This window comes from Catharus ustulatus, chromosome 9 (assembly GCF_009819885.2).
Source record: "Catharus ustulatus isolate bCatUst1 chromosome 9, bCatUst1.pri.v2, whole genome shotgun sequence".
Taxonomy (NCBI): Eukaryota; Metazoa; Chordata; class Aves; order Passeriformes; family Turdidae; genus Catharus; species Catharus ustulatus.
In genome coordinates this window covers 5,501,163-5,515,519 of record NC_046229.1, presented here as the reverse complement: position 1 = coordinate 5,515,519, position 14,357 = coordinate 5,501,163, and the positions used below count along the sequence as shown (strand labels likewise).

Genomic DNA, 14,357 nt, shown 5'->3' with positions numbered 1-14,357 from the left:
CTAGAGCTGCCTGCAGCCAGCCTCTGTGATGGAAGCAGGAGTGTTTTATGGCTGAACAGCTTTCTAATGCCCCGTGCATTAGCTGTGTCTAAAGCTGCAGTGTATTCCTGCAGTTACAGAGAGACTGCACAAGAAATGAGAGATTGAGATTACTTCTAATTAAAAGCCAAACGGTAATACAGAATTGCAGAAGACCCTGTATGTTGTCTGTACCAGTTAATGTAATGGATAAGGGTGTTACGTTGGGCTTTACAATCAGTGTCTGCCATTCTCTGGTATTTCACAAGGTGAGAAAAAATGTTGTCTCATTCATTAGGCAGAAGTCAGTCTACTTAAAATAGCCATGTTTATTCCAGGTTCTGTAGGACATTCAGCAAGGTATCAAAAGGGTCAGTCAAACACTGCTCCAAACAAAGAGCTCTGCTGTACCCTGGCCAGCAGCACGGCCAAGCAGTGACAAAACAGCAGCTGCTGGGTCCCAGCAGGCAGGAACCTGACTGCACCACCCCTCTGCAGCAGGCAGGTATCGCCCCAGGCCACTGTTAAACCCCAGCAGCAACAGCCCACCCCTGAGCAAATCTGTGATTCTTCTCAGGTAAGGAAGAACATTCCCAGCTGCTGTTACACTGCAACCACAGCCAGTGTTTGGCACTGCTTCAGGTTTATTTCAAAACCACATGCAGCCTATCATAGAGGAGACCTTCTGCAAGCCAGCTGGGTTCCCTTTTAAACAAATAATCCCCTCATGTTAGCCCTTCCTTCTCCTGTACTGCTCCCCTGGAAGTTTCCCTGCGTGCCAAGATTATTTTCCTCCCCTGAAGAGTGCAAGGTATTTTTGTTCAAGCAGAAGTCTGCAGCCTGGAGCTGGGCTAACACCCAGCAGCCTCTAGCACAGGATTCCTTCTTTCTTTCTTGCTCATTACAGCCGATGCACTTTCTTGCCAGAGAAGTATTTCTTAGAGAAAGGAGAACACTTGGCAAATACCAGAACTGTCGGGGTCCCAGCCTTTACAAAATACCTGCAAAGATTAAAAGGAGTCTACGGCTTCCTTGTAGCTGGCCCAGTGTCCTGCAAAGCAAATGACTCCTGCCCAGCTCCATAAAGACTGACCTCCCCAAGGCTGCTGACGAGCTTTTGTGCTGATTAGCAGAGCCTCTTGGAGCCAGGGCTCAGCACATCTGAGGAGGAGTGTTTTATGAATCAACCCATCTCCCAACAGCTTCTTTTAATTAAGGCAGCTGTTATTCTCCCTCTGGAAGGAGGGCTCTTTTGCAACTGCCCTTACAGCCTGAAATCTGAGGGCTGATGGACACTGCTGAGTTTTATGGGGTGACAGAGATCCCGCTCCCACTGCGACAGACCGAGCCCCCCGCGCTGTGCAGCAGCTCCAGCCAGCTGAGAGATGGTGCAACTCAGCAGCACAGCCTGAACAGGAACTTTTTGGCTTCACAAACAGCAAATTCTTCTCTCAGTAGCAGTAGAACTCTTTAAAGGCAGTTTCAGAGCAGAACAGTGCTGCGTGCTGCGCCAGGGGCTGCTCACGCAGCAGTATGAACAGCGAGAGCATTGTTAACCTTCCACATGCTCTTTATAGGCTGCTGCCTGGTTTTTTTATGTTTTTTTTTTTTAAAGTATATTGTGTAGATGAGATTTGGAATAGCCCTTCTGTGCTGCTCAGCTGTGCCCAGCTCCCTTTCCCATCTCCACCCAGCCATGGAAAGAGTTGTTCATTTTTTGGGGGGTAAAACATATGTAAGTTGCTAAAGCCAGGCACAAAATCCATGCAGCTTTGTATCTTCAAGAGGCAGGACTATTAAGTCAGAGAAGAGTTAGCACTATTTAAGAACAAATGGGACTTAAAGCTCACACTTTTTGCCTTTTTTCCCTGGATATGGACAGCCTCACCTTTTGTGCTGCAGCATTTGTAGCAATGTGTGTTCTGGGTTCACCTCATACATTTCTTCTCTTTCTCCATCTTCAAAATAGAGCTGGAAAAAAAATATGGGGGGTAATTACATGCCTAAGGTACATGAAGGGAAGCACTAAGGTGTTGAAAGCCCAGTAACAGCACACCATTATCAGCTGGGGGTTTATCAAACCTCTGTAGCTTGACCTGACTGCAAGATGCAAAATTCAGCAACGCAGGAATTGGTTTGTGTGAATTCCAAGTCTTCCCTCTATAAACCAGTTTAGGTTGTCCTGGCAGTAGCAGCAGGAAGGCAAAATACACTGGATGTTCCCATGCTTCACAGGCAATCAATCCAAATCTAAGGGCTGCTTTATGACAGGTGGAGTGCAGCAATGTTATGAGATAAACTGAGTGGGTTTAGAGGTATTTGAACAAAACAGAGTTGATTTAAGAGATTAAAATCCAGCAATGGTGCCTTAGACTGTAAATACACACAGGATTTAACCTGGAAAAGTACACAGCCACTGTCCTTCTGGACCTGTCTGCTCACTGTACACAGGGTTGCACAGATGACACTGAAGTGGAAAATTAAAAATAAACACTCATATCCTTCTATGTACAACTTCAGAAAAATTCTCAAAACCTGTTGCAGCCACAACCAACTCACAACCCACCTTTGGTCTAGTGTTAATAGAGATATATTATCTTGATCTGATTATGTGCTTAAGTAACTCCACTTAATTCTGAAAATAAACTATTTCTAAAATAATGTTTTCTCATTTGCATTGAGCAACTCCACAATGCAATTAAAAAACCAGACCACCTATCAGCTTGATGACTTAAATCTTACTTATTGTTACAAAGATGGAATCTAGGCAATATCTATAAATACCTTCTGTCAAACACAATGTAAGTGGAAGACAACTTCCATTTTCAAGAGCTGTCTCAGCACATGTGGGCAATGTTGCAGTTTGTAACTGAGGGTAGGTCTCTTGTTTCACATCTGTAAACAGATGCCAACACTTTCATACCCTCAGAGCTGTGCACTTTCTCACTCCAGAAATAAAAAAAATCACAACACAACAACCCTGAAATTGAAGGGAAGTCAAACTTCTCACCTCGAGATTGTTGGGAAGGTATTTTTTTTCTAAATCCCAAGGAGGTAACTCAGCAAACATCACCATTAAATGATCAATAAACCTAAAAGTGAAAATACACTTGGTCAGCTCAAAGTTCTCAGCTTCAATAACTTGTATACTTGCATTTGAATGATGGCAAAAATACATTAGCAAATTAAACAATAGGCTTGAGAATAAGTTTAGACCACCAATAGCTCTTTTCCTTCAAACTCATCACTTTCCCAATGAATTCAAGGCCCTGTTGTAGCTCAGGTTATTGGCTTCAAATTTAAGCAGTGCAACAACAAATTATTTTTAACTTTACATTTTCACACTGAAAAAGTAGTCAAAATAAACTCCCTGCATTTTGTCTAAAATGGATTTTCCTTCATCACAGTCCCATGTTTCACCAGATCAGAGTGATGAGAATATGTCTGTGTGTCAAAGGCTTCTTTATTTTGGTACTTGAGGAGTGCTGGAGGCCAGTTTGTTCTAGAAATTAATTTCCACTTCCTTTAGTCACAAAAAGACACAGTGAACACTACCATAAAAGTACTACAACTTTACTAACTGCTTGCACTCTAATTTTAAGTCCTAAACTAACTTACTAAGAGATCTTCCAACAAACAAAAAGCTACAAATTCCAAGTCTGTTTAACACTACAGAAAGATCAGAAATTGAAGTTCACATCAAGGGGAGTAAAATTCCCAGCCTGTCAGTCACTCACAGCCTGAAAGCTCTGCAGCACTTCAGTCAGATCTGCTGAAAGCCCTGAGGAGAACTTTGGGGTCACTGCTGGTTATGAGAGGCCCCCTTTGGAAGCTTTTCATAATTTTCAAGTTTAACCCTTTATTTCTGAGACACCATATTTGGAGGGCTTTGAAATGGCACCTTAATGAATCCCTAAAATCCACACATTAATTACCCTGGCCACAAATTAATTACTGGTCTGAGCTTGCACTGCAAGCCCCTTTAGTCACTCTGGCTAAATGTGTTTGTCTGCACTATAAATTTATGTAAATCACACAATAATTTGGGTTGGAGAGGTCCTCAGGAGGTCATCTAGTGCAGCCTCCTGCTCAAAAGCAGGGTCAGCTGTGTGATCAGAAATCTGGAACTGCTCCAGCAGCATGGCAGTGTTTCACTTGCTGCCTGTTCCCATTTGCTCAAACACCTCCTCCATGCAGGAATGCAGCTGGCAGTGCATTTACCTGGAGTTCTCATGAAAAGCCACAGTGAAATCTGTCTGCTCGTGCTCAGGGTACAGGAACAGGACAGGCCAGTTCAGGTTGCCATCAGCATCTAAATGCACTTTTGCCCCTGTGGCACTGTCAGAGTGGAACCCATCTAAGGATATCTCAGCCAGGCCATCTGACACTTCCTCCTCTTCATCTGAAGGCTCAAGAACCAGCTTGATGTTTCTTTCCTGCAGGGGAAAAAAAAAAAAAAAAAACAAAAAAACCCTAAAAATCTAACAGCTATGGTGAGGAGATTAAGAACAAAAAATTAGCAATCAGTAAAAGGTCAAATTATATTTCCTTGTAATGAGTCAGCTCTTAAACATGTACAGTAATTTCACGAATACAAGCCGCACCAATTTGACCAAAATTTTGGTGGAAACCCGGAAGTGCGGCTAATATTCCGGGGCGGCTAATCTATTAACAAAATTCTAAAAGCTGCCAACACGGAAGTGAGAGCCCGCGGCAGCCCCAAGCCAAGCTGGAGCCCGGCCGGCCCCGGCAGAGGTGGGAAAGCCTGGCAGAGGCGGGGCCAGCAGTGTGGGGGCGGGCGGCAGAGCCTGAGCCAGCAGGGCGGGGCAGGGAGGGCGGCAGAGCCTGAGCCAGCATGGCGGGGGAGCCCGGGAGAACTGGGGCTAGCAGTGCAGGGGAGCATGGCAGAAGCAGGAAGGCCGGCGGGTGGGGCTGCCTGGCAGCGGGGGAAGCCCAGCATAATCGGGGCCAGCAGCGTGGGGGAGCCCGGCGGTGCGGGGGCCTGCAGTGCCGGCCAGGGCGAGGAAACGCGGCGGCGGTGCAGACGGGAGGGGGCGGCCGGCGAGCCTGGTGGCGGCGGCGGCAGCCCTGCCGGCGGGGCGAGCGAAAGCGGCGCTCGCGAAGCGCCGCCGCTCGCGAGCGAAGCGCCGCCGCCGCTCGCGGAAGCGCCGCCGCCGCTCGCGAGCGAAGCGCCGCCGCCGCTCGCGAGCGAAGCGCCGCCGCCGCTCGCGAGCGAAGCGCCGCCGCCGCTCGCGAGCGAAGCGCCGCCGCCGCTCGCGAGCGAAGCGCCGCCGCCGCTCGCGGAAGCGCCGCCGCGGCGAGCGAGCGAAGCGCCGCCGCGGCGAGCGAGCGAAGCGCCGCCGCGGCGAGCGAGCGAAGCGCCGCCGCCGCTCGCGAGCGAAGCGCCGCCGCGGCGAGCGAGCGAAGCGCCGCCGCGGCGAGCGAGCGAAGCGCCGCCGCGGCGAGCGAGCGAAGCGCCGCCGCCGCGAGCGAGCGAAGCGCCGCCGCCGCGAGCGAGCGAAGCGCCGCCGCCGCGAGCGAGCGAAGCGCCGCCGCCGCGAGCGAGCGAAGCGCCGCCGCCGCGAGCGGAAGCGCCGCCGCCGCGAGCGAAAGCGCCGCGGGGCGCGGCGCGGGGCGAGCGAAAGCGGCAGCGGGGCGGGCGGCGAGCCCGGCGGCGGCAGCCCTGCCAGCCGGGCGAGCGAACGCGGCAGCGGGGCGGTGCTGACGGGAGAGGGGGGCCAGCGAGCCCGGCGGCGGCGGCAGCACCAGCCGGCCAGCCCCGCCGAGCCGTGGCGCTGAGCTGGGCCACCCGGCCCCGTCGGCAACCATGAGCGGGCCGAGCCTTCCTGGCCCCGCCCCGAGCCAGTAAAGCCCGCTATGCCGCGATCCTGTTACTAATTGGCCAATTTGTGAAAGCTGCGCACGGATTCTCGCGACGAACGAAAGTGCGGCTAATATTCGGGGTGCGGCTTATCTATTGACAAAGACAGCAACATTGTCGAGGCACCGGGGGTGCGGCTTATAATCCGTGCGGCTTGTATTCGTGAAACTACTGTATTCCCACAGTATCAGAGCAGGTGACTGCACCTCCCAGTAGAATCCAGAACCTCAGCCAGATATCCAGACTCCTCCTAAACAAATGGGGAGAGGTGGGAATCCAGAGGAGCCCACACGAGGAGAGAAGAGCCTGACAAAACATGTGGAAAGGGATGCATCTAAAATCCTGCCAGGCATCACTACAGGGTGCAACTACACACACCAGCTCCTGAGAACATCCACTCTTTCAGAGAACTGAAGAAAGCTCACTCTTCTCCTGGAAAGACAACAGAAGAGATCTGTCTGTATATAAGAGCCCAAAATATTTTAATGTAGTTTAAACATTCACTGAGGAAGGAGAGGATCCAGGAGTGATTCCCTCCTCTACCCCACTGGTTATCTTCTATTCTTCCACAGAATTAATGCCTGTGGGCAGCAAAGGAAGGCAGGTTCATTGGGCTGATGTGATGCTACAGCCCAGCAGCCAGAGCACTCACAAAGCTCATTTTGCAGTTGTTATCTGAAATACAGAAAGCTGGGAAGTGGGGCTAGAGCCATGCAGACCTGGAGAATCATGGTTTTAACTCAATGTCTTTTGCTCTAGCCCTCAAAAGCCAATATATGAGCACCAACCTCTAGAAAAAAAACGAGAGAGCTTTTAAAAAAAAAGCCCAAACCACACAAAACCAGCCCCTCTCAGTGACTCACCTTTATTGCTGCAAGCAAAATTTCCTTTTGACACTGCTCTTTGCTCTCCATCACCTTTGCTTTCCTGGCATCCCGCTCCTGGATTCGCTACAGGTGAGAGAAGGATTCACTGTGGTCACACAGAGCAGGTCAGTGCCCATCACTGCTCCTCCCTGACAATGGGGGGAGAAATCAGTGTGGATCCCCAGGAAGGTCCCCTCCAGCTCCTTGCCCTGCACATCTCCACACACAGCACATGGAACCACCACTCAATCCTGTCTGGGGACATCACACTACACAGAAACCCGGATGGAGCACCCTCCCTCCAAGGATCCCAAAGAGACAAGCACTGCAGATGCCAGGCTGCCCTCATATTTACCTTCAATTTGTCAGCTTTAGCTCTTATTTCTAACAGCTTTTTCTCTTTTGAGTCTATTTGCAAGCCTTCCTCACACCACGCTATTGCTTCCAAGAAATTCTTTAGCTCCATGTGGCAGAGAGCTCCTGGAAGGATTAATATTTTAAATTTCCAGTGTTGGAGTCAGGGTACAACTACTACAAAAGTGGTGATTATAAAGACAATGTTAGGCCTGGTGATTCTGCAATAAACTTTTTTTGTCAGAAATTTCCAGCAGACCAGCTGACAAGAAAATTTAAAATTTTCGCCAGTTTTTACACCATTACATCACAGAAATCAGCAGAATTATGTTAAAAGTGTCGGTTACAAACAAAATTTTATCATTGAAATTAACATTTCAGTATTTGTCTTGTTAGAAAAAATAAAAGGGGGGTTTCTATGGAGTGGGAGAAAACAACAGACACCAAAAACAGTACTGTGGAAAACAGGAAAAGTTATGCTGTACTCTACAAAAACAGGTCCAGTACCTCTGATAAATATAGGAGATGAAGGACAAAAGGAAATTTTGATGGAAAATGCAAAGCAAAAGGCTTTGGGGAGGAAACAGCAATAACAAGTGAAGAGATCTCTTCCAGTAACTGCTTTCCCTTTCTGAAACAAATTCTGTCCAGAAACAAAACATGATGCCCACAGTAATTCAAACTTTACAAACACAATTATTACACGCCCAGGAACAAGCAAAGAAACAAGGCAACAACTAAAACCAGCCTGTTTCAGGGCTGGCAACAATGACAGCACAATCAGTAAAGCTAACATCAGCCAAGTGTTTGGAAAGGATGTCCCTGGTGCTCCATGCAGCAACGCCAGCCTCAGCTCTCACCTCTGATGATGGCTTTGAGATGGGTGGGCTTCAGCTTTTTGGCTTGGATGGCATCGTTTAGAGCAGAACGGTAGTTACCTGTAAAACAAGCAAAAGTGCTCAGAACCTTTCATTCGTGTTTAAAAATCCAACCAAGATACCAAGGTGACAAAACAGTTTATGCAGAGACCCTGTAATTCACTGCTTCTACCAGCATAGTGAGGTGAGAGGGTAAAAATCAGAGCAAACAGAACAAGAAGTGAAAGGACAGGGGTGAATCATATAGGTGAGAGGTAAATAACACGGTGTGAGCAGATCACCTCCCTGCTGCAACACACAGCAGCACCAAAAGGCGCAGAACACCTTCCCTGCTGCATGGACACTGTTGGTTGGATGTTGGTTAGATGGTGGTAGCTGTAAGAGAGCCACAAGATCATCAAGTAACGGTTTTAAACCAAATGAGGGTGGACTTACAGTAGATATAAGGAATAAATTTTTTTTCAATGAGAGTGGTGAGGCACTGGAAGAAGTTGTCCAGAGTGGTGGTAGGAGCCCCATCCCTGGAAACATTCTAGCCTCGGTTGGACAGGGCTTTGTTTAATTGAAGATGTCACTGCTCCTTGCAGAGGGGCTGGAACAGATGGCCTTTAAGGTCCCTTCCAATCCAAACTAGCCTATGATTCCACAAAACACAGTTTTTGCGTTGTCCTGGAGCCAAGGCTCGAGCTGGAAGGAACAGAGAGCAAACCCCGCACGCAGCCAGGTGCTGAAGCGAGCCAAGCGCTCAAGGAGTCTCTTACGGGCAAGCACATCACAAACCCAGAACAAGCAGAAAGGAACCCCCGGATGGGGAGGAAAGGCAGCTCTGAAGCCAGAGCCGCGTTCCCAGCGGTGGGTGGGAGGCTCCTCACCCAAATGGAAATGTGCAGCCGCCCGGTTCGTGAGCAGCACCGCGTCCAGCTCCGCGTCCCCGCTCCGCCTCCGCAGCCCCTCCGAGTAGGCGGCCACGGCTCTCCCGTAGTCCTTCTCCTTGAAGTACTCGTTCCCTTCGTTCTTGTACATGCCGGCCAGCTCTGCGGGGCGCAGCGGGGTCAGGCTGGGGCAGGGATGCCCCGAGCCCCGGCCCGGCCCGGCGCGCACCTGCGGGGCTGCGCTCCTCGTCGAACAGCAGCGACTGCAGGCAGGCGAGCTCGGGCTGCCGCGCCGCGTCGATCTGCGCCGGGCAGCGCTTCATGAACATGGGGATGGCCTCCAGCTCCTGCGGACGGACACACGGACACACGCACGGCGCACGGCTCGGCCCCGCTCCCGGCCCCGCTCCCGGCCCCGCTCCCGGCCCCGCCGCCTCACCTGCTCCCACGTGTCGGGGTTCAGCGCGCCCCGGTACCGCGCTGGTTCCGGGGCTGCGGGCACGCCGTCCTGCTGCTCGGGCTCCGCCATGCTCCGGCTGCTCCGCCCGCTGCTCCTCCCGCTGCTCCGCCCGCTGCCGCCCGGCTCCGCCTGCGACCGCCCCCGCCGCAGCAGGCTCCGCTCCTTCCGATGGGCACCGCCACCGCACCGGTACCGGCATCCCAGCGGTACCGGCACCTGCATCCCACCGGTACCGGCACCTGCATCACACCGGTACCGGCATCCCACCGGTATCGGCACCAGCATCGCACCGGTACCGGCATCCCAGCGGTACCGGCACCTGCATCCCACCGGTATCGGCACCAGCATCGCACTGGTACCGGCATCCCACCGGTACCGGCATCCCAGCGGTATCGGCACCTGCATCACACCGGTATCGGCACCAGCATCGCACTGGTACCGGCATCCCACCGGTACCGGCATCCCAGCGGTATCGGCACCTGCATCACACCAGTACCAGCACTTGCATCCCACTGGTATCAGCACCAGCATCGCACCAGTGCCGGCATCCCACCGGCACCGGCACCAGCATCGCACTGGTACCGGCATCCCACCAGTATCGGTACCTGTATCCCACCGGTACCGGCATCCCACCAGTACCGGCACCTGCATCCCACCGGTACCGGCACCAGTATCTCACCCGCACCGGCATCCCACCCTTCCCCACCTCAATCCCGGCGCCGCTCCTTCCGATGGGCACCGGCACCGATACCGGCATCCCACCGGTACCGGCACCAGCATCCCACCAGCACCGGCCCCTGCATCCCACTCTCCCCCGTCTCAGTCCCAGTCCTGCTCCTTCCGAACCACCCTGGCGTCCCACCAGCACCACCCACCCCCCGGCATCTCATCGATACCAGCATCCCACCGGCACCCAACCAGTCCCGGCATCCGAACCGCCCTGGCATCCCACCAGCACCGTCACTGGCATCCGACCCGGCCCCACTCATTTTGACCCTTCCCACCCCCCCAGCCCCAGTGGGGATATTAGGAAAAAATTCTTCATGAGAAGGATTGTCAGGGATTGGAAGAGCGGGCTCAGGGATGTGGTCACCATCCCTGGAGAGGTTTAACAGGCAGTGGATATGGCACCTGGGGACATGGGTTAGTGGTGGCCTTGGCAGCTCCGGTTAATGGGTGGACTCAATGATCTTAAAGGCCTTTTCCAACTTGAACAATTCAGTGATTTTATTACAGTGGCACTGCTGTTGCTCACGATGTCTAGATCTCAGACCGAGGAGCTGTGGCACAGGGTGAGGTGACCCCTCCAAGCAGCTCTGTCCCATCAGTGCTGCTGGAATGGCACCAAGCTGCTCCTCACAGGAGCCCTGGTGCCTGCCATGGCAAGCTTCCACCTTCACGGGACCTGAGTGTTCCCAAAGAGATGCAAACAGAGGAAAGTCACCTTCCTTTGTGTCTCTCTCAGAATTCTTCATGCTGAGAATGTGGCAGCAAAGGGAGTCCTCCTGTCCCCTTGTGCAGCCTTGGCTGTCCTGTGCTCTTGTCTGTCCCTGCCAGGCAGTGAGGGGATGGCCCTGACAGTGCTCCCACAGCCACATGAGGCTACAAGTGCTGGAAAAAGCAGCTGCCAGGGACCTGTACCCAGAGGGAGGAACGTCCCCGGTCCTGTGGGGGAATGTTGGATGATTCCAGCCCAACCTCAGCACCCAGCACACCTGCAGGACACCGTGCACTGGATTTGTCTCTGTTCACCCACAGCCATGGCCAGGGCTGCTCAGATAATCTCACTGCAGCTGGGATGACAGATTCAGAGAGGAGGCATTTAAGGGACTTGCACTTTACTCAGCAGCTCTATGACCCCTTCTTTGGTGAGGAACAAAACTTCGCCAGCATTCTGATTCCAAACCTCAAAAACCGGGGGGTCCTCACAGACCCTCTTGCCAGCTACGACCACGTAGGGATAGCCCAGCCTTTTGGCATCCTTCAGCCTCTTGCCGATGGTCAGCTGGGTCCGGTCGTCCAGCACCGAGTCGCCGGCCAGGTGGGGCAGTGCTTCAGCCAGGTCATCGTACACCCGCTCCAGCAGCGCTGCCCCCTCCTCCTCCCTGCTGCCCCTCTTGGGGGGGATGAAGCAGAGCTGGTAGGGAGCGATGAGGCTGGGCCAGCGGATGCTGTCCTCAGTGGAGAGCACCTCGATGGAGGCCGCCAGGATGCGAGTGACGCCCAGGCCATAGCAGCCCATTTCTGCCAGCTGGGGCTTGTTCTCGGCGGAGGAGAAGACGGCGTTGGCGACGGAGGAGTACTTGGTGCCCAGGTAAAATGTGTGCCCCACCTCGATCCCTTTGGTCTCGGTGAGTTTCTCCCCGCACGTGGGGCACGAGGTTTGCTCCCCGTTCAGCGTCTCCACGTTGGCCGCGAAATGTCCCTGAGGGCAGAGCAGCAGCCTGTCCTCGCCGATGTCTGCCGGCAGCTGGAACTCGTGGGACGTGGTGCCGCCGATGCTGCCCGTGGCCGCCTGCACCTTGACGAAGCGCAGGCCCAGGCGGGTGAAGAGACTGCAGTAGGCAGCGCACACCTGCTCGTAGGTGTGCCGAGCCGCCTCCTCGGAGCTGTCAAAGGTGTACATGTCCTTCATGTAGAACTCCCGGCTGCGCAGCAAACCGAAGCGCGGCTTGGGCTCGTCCCGGAATTTTCTGGTGATCTGGTAGAGCCGCAGCGGGAGCTGCCTGTAGGACAGGCCGCTCTGCGAGGCCACCAGCGCCGTCACCACCTCCTCGTGCGTGGGGCCCAGGCAGTAGCCGTGGTTGTGCCGATCCAGCAGCCGGAAGAGCTCCGGCCCCATCTGGTCCCAGCGGCCGCTGGCGCGCCACAGCTCCGCCGAGCACAGGCTGGGCAGGTTCAGCTTCTGCCCGCCCACGGCCTGCATCTCCTCGTCCATCACCTTGATCAGCTTCTCCATGGCGCGGACGGTGGGCGGCAGGTAGCAGTAGCAGCCGGGGCTGGTGGGATGGATGAGCCCCCCTTGCAGCATCAGCCGCTGGCTGCGGCAGGTGGGCTCCCCGGGCCGGCCCTCGGGCCCTGCCTGGCCGCCCACGGGCAGGGCCAGCGGCTGGAAGAGCTGGGAGAGCAGCAGGCGCCGGGGCCTGCCCGCGGTGCCACCGTGCTGGGCCCTGATCCCGCAGTGCCGGGCGCCCAGCGCTGGGACACGGCACCTCCTCAGCAAGGCCTCCATGGCGGGGACGGACAGGGCCTGCGGAGGGATGGAGAAGGCAAGGCTGGGGTCAGCACTGACCACACGGATTCTGTGGCCACCTTGACACCAAAGCTCACAGGTACCCACACACCTGGGGGCACACACGTGAACGCTCTCCGGGACACACAGGTACCCCTGCACAGACACCTGACTGCTGCACAGGCACACCTGGGCACACGCGGCCAGGTGTGCACACCTGCACGGCTCCCGCCACACAGGTACCCGCCACACCCGACACTGCACGGTGCGGTCACACACCCTGCACACCTTCTGGGACACACAGGTACCCGGACATGCACGAACGCGGCACGGACACACCTGCACACACACGCACACGCACGCACACACACACACACACACACACACACACACACACACACACACACACGTGGGAACACCTTCCGGGATGTACAGGTATCGGCCACGGGCACACGGGAATGCCGCGGGGGAAGCACACGCACTCACACCTGAGCACACACGTGCACACGCTCACACACGTGCACTCGCACACTCGCGCGCGCACTTACACCCGCGGGGGCGCGCGCCCGGCCCCGCCGGCGCGGCCAATGGGGGAGCCCCGCCCTGTCACGTGGGCGGACACACGCGGCGCGCGCCGCTCTCGATGGTTCCGGCGGGCGCGGCGGGCGCCGCCTGGCGGCCGGGAGGAGTGTCGGCAGAGGGGGCGGTGGGGGGCGCCAGGACAGGGACAGGGCTCGCCACAGGGCTGGCACCGTCAGGATTCGGGCGTCCCTTCCCGATTTAAAAGGGCTCCGAAAACTGAGAAGGTCATGGTTCTTGGGAGAGGCTGATGCTCTGGAACTTGCTGCTGTCCCACCGGCGCAGAGGGACAGTGACCACTTGTCCTTCATCACCTCCAGCAGCGCCTTTGCCAGCTCCATCCTCCCGTGCTGGTCATGGCTTTGGACAGCTGGGTCATGTCCAGAGTGTGGTTATGGCAGACAGCCCTCAGCTCCACAGGCACCGAGTGGGAATTCCTCATCCTTCTACACCCACTGCTCCATCTCGGCCTTTCCTCGGCCTTTCCTCGGCCTCACCCGCCCAAAGCGGCGTCTGCAGGACCACAGGGTCTCAGGGAGCCACACTGCCCAGCCCAATGACCTGCCCAAAGCACCCGATGCCAAACGTTTGTTGTTTATCCCTGAGGAGCTGCAGTTTGGGAACGGCGTCATCCGGGTCAAACTCCACAGCTTGGCCCAGGAGTTTCATCCACCAGGAACAGCACAGTGTCCACCCTCATGAAGCAGTAAAAAATAGTAAATAGAGACAGGACAGGACAAAATGGGTCCTTGGAAGCAATGAACCCATCTGTGTCCCCTTTCAGTCCTGGGGCAGCATGTCCCAAGTGTTCAGGGCAGAAGCACTTGGAGGGTGCCTGAAGCAGGGCTGAGAGATCAAAAGCCACCTTTCTTGGCTCATTCCTGCTTTCTCCAATCCAGTCCAGCAGACAGACACTGCCTGACACCCAGTGATCACCTCCACACTGCACTGTTCAGCCTCTTCCCTCAGCTCAGAGGGAGTTTAACATCTCTGGAGCATAGCAAAATCCTCCACTGGAGGAGGAGACAGCTCTTCAATGAAGAGTTAAATAATCCTGTTTAAATACAGGGAAATAAGAAAGAATCCATACTTTAAAAATGGGATTTGAAGAAATCTTCACAATTCTTCTATAATGTGAAGTCCTCATGTGCACTCCTGTTTACAGAGGGCTGGAAATGGGCAAAAGCAAGGAATTAAAGAGCACATCTTCGATGCTC

The 14,357-nt window shown here is 54.5% G+C and overlaps 2 protein-coding genes across 2 annotated transcripts; both read right to left on the bottom strand.

Moving 5' to 3' along the window:
- Positions 1-327: 327 nt before the first annotated feature.
- Positions 328-9,422, bottom strand: TTC4 (tetratricopeptide repeat domain 4). Its single transcript, XM_033068044.2, has 10 exons — positions 9,309-9,422; positions 9,099-9,216; positions 8,870-9,031; positions 7,980-8,057; positions 7,121-7,245; positions 6,763-6,849; positions 4,240-4,454; positions 3,029-3,110; positions 1,907-1,989; positions 328-1,019 (listed from the first exon to the last, which is right to left on the bottom strand). Exons 1-10 carry the CDS (start codon positions 9,396-9,398, stop codon positions 920-922), a joined length of 1,140 nt encoding a protein of 379 aa, XP_032923935.1. The 5' UTR covers positions 9,399-9,422; the 3' UTR covers positions 328-919.
- Positions 9,423-10,529: 1,107 nt separating this feature from the next.
- Positions 10,530-13,134, bottom strand: PARS2 (prolyl-tRNA synthetase 2, mitochondrial). The gene is made up of 2 exons (XM_033067500.1): positions 13,110-13,134; positions 10,530-12,579 (listed from the first exon to the last, which is right to left on the bottom strand). Exon 2 carries the CDS (start codon positions 12,559-12,561, stop codon positions 11,152-11,154), a length of 1,410 nt encoding a protein of 469 aa, XP_032923391.1. The 5' UTR covers positions 12,562-12,579; positions 13,110-13,134; the 3' UTR covers positions 10,530-11,151.
- Between the last annotated feature and the right edge of the window lie 1,223 nt (positions 13,135-14,357).

Excerpts from the sequence above, each read along its gene's own strand:
- TTC4 (XM_033068044.2), bottom strand. The coding sequence starts at position 9,398 with ATGGCGGAGCCCGAGCAGCAGGACGGCGTGCCCGCAGCCCCGGAACCA. Across the intron at positions 9,217-9,308 it reads ACCCCGACACGTGGGAGCAG|GAGCTGGAGGCCATCCCCAT; the intron begins GTGAGGCGGCGG and ends GTCCGTCCGCAG. Across the intron at positions 8,058-8,869 it reads GGCTGCACATTTCCATTTGG|GTAACTACCGTTCTGCTCTA; the intron begins GTGAGGAGCCTC and ends CTTGTTTTACAG.
- PARS2 (XM_033067500.1), bottom strand. The coding sequence starts at position 12,561 with ATGGAGGCCTTGCTGAGGAGGTGCCGTGTCCCAGCGCTGGGCGCCCGG.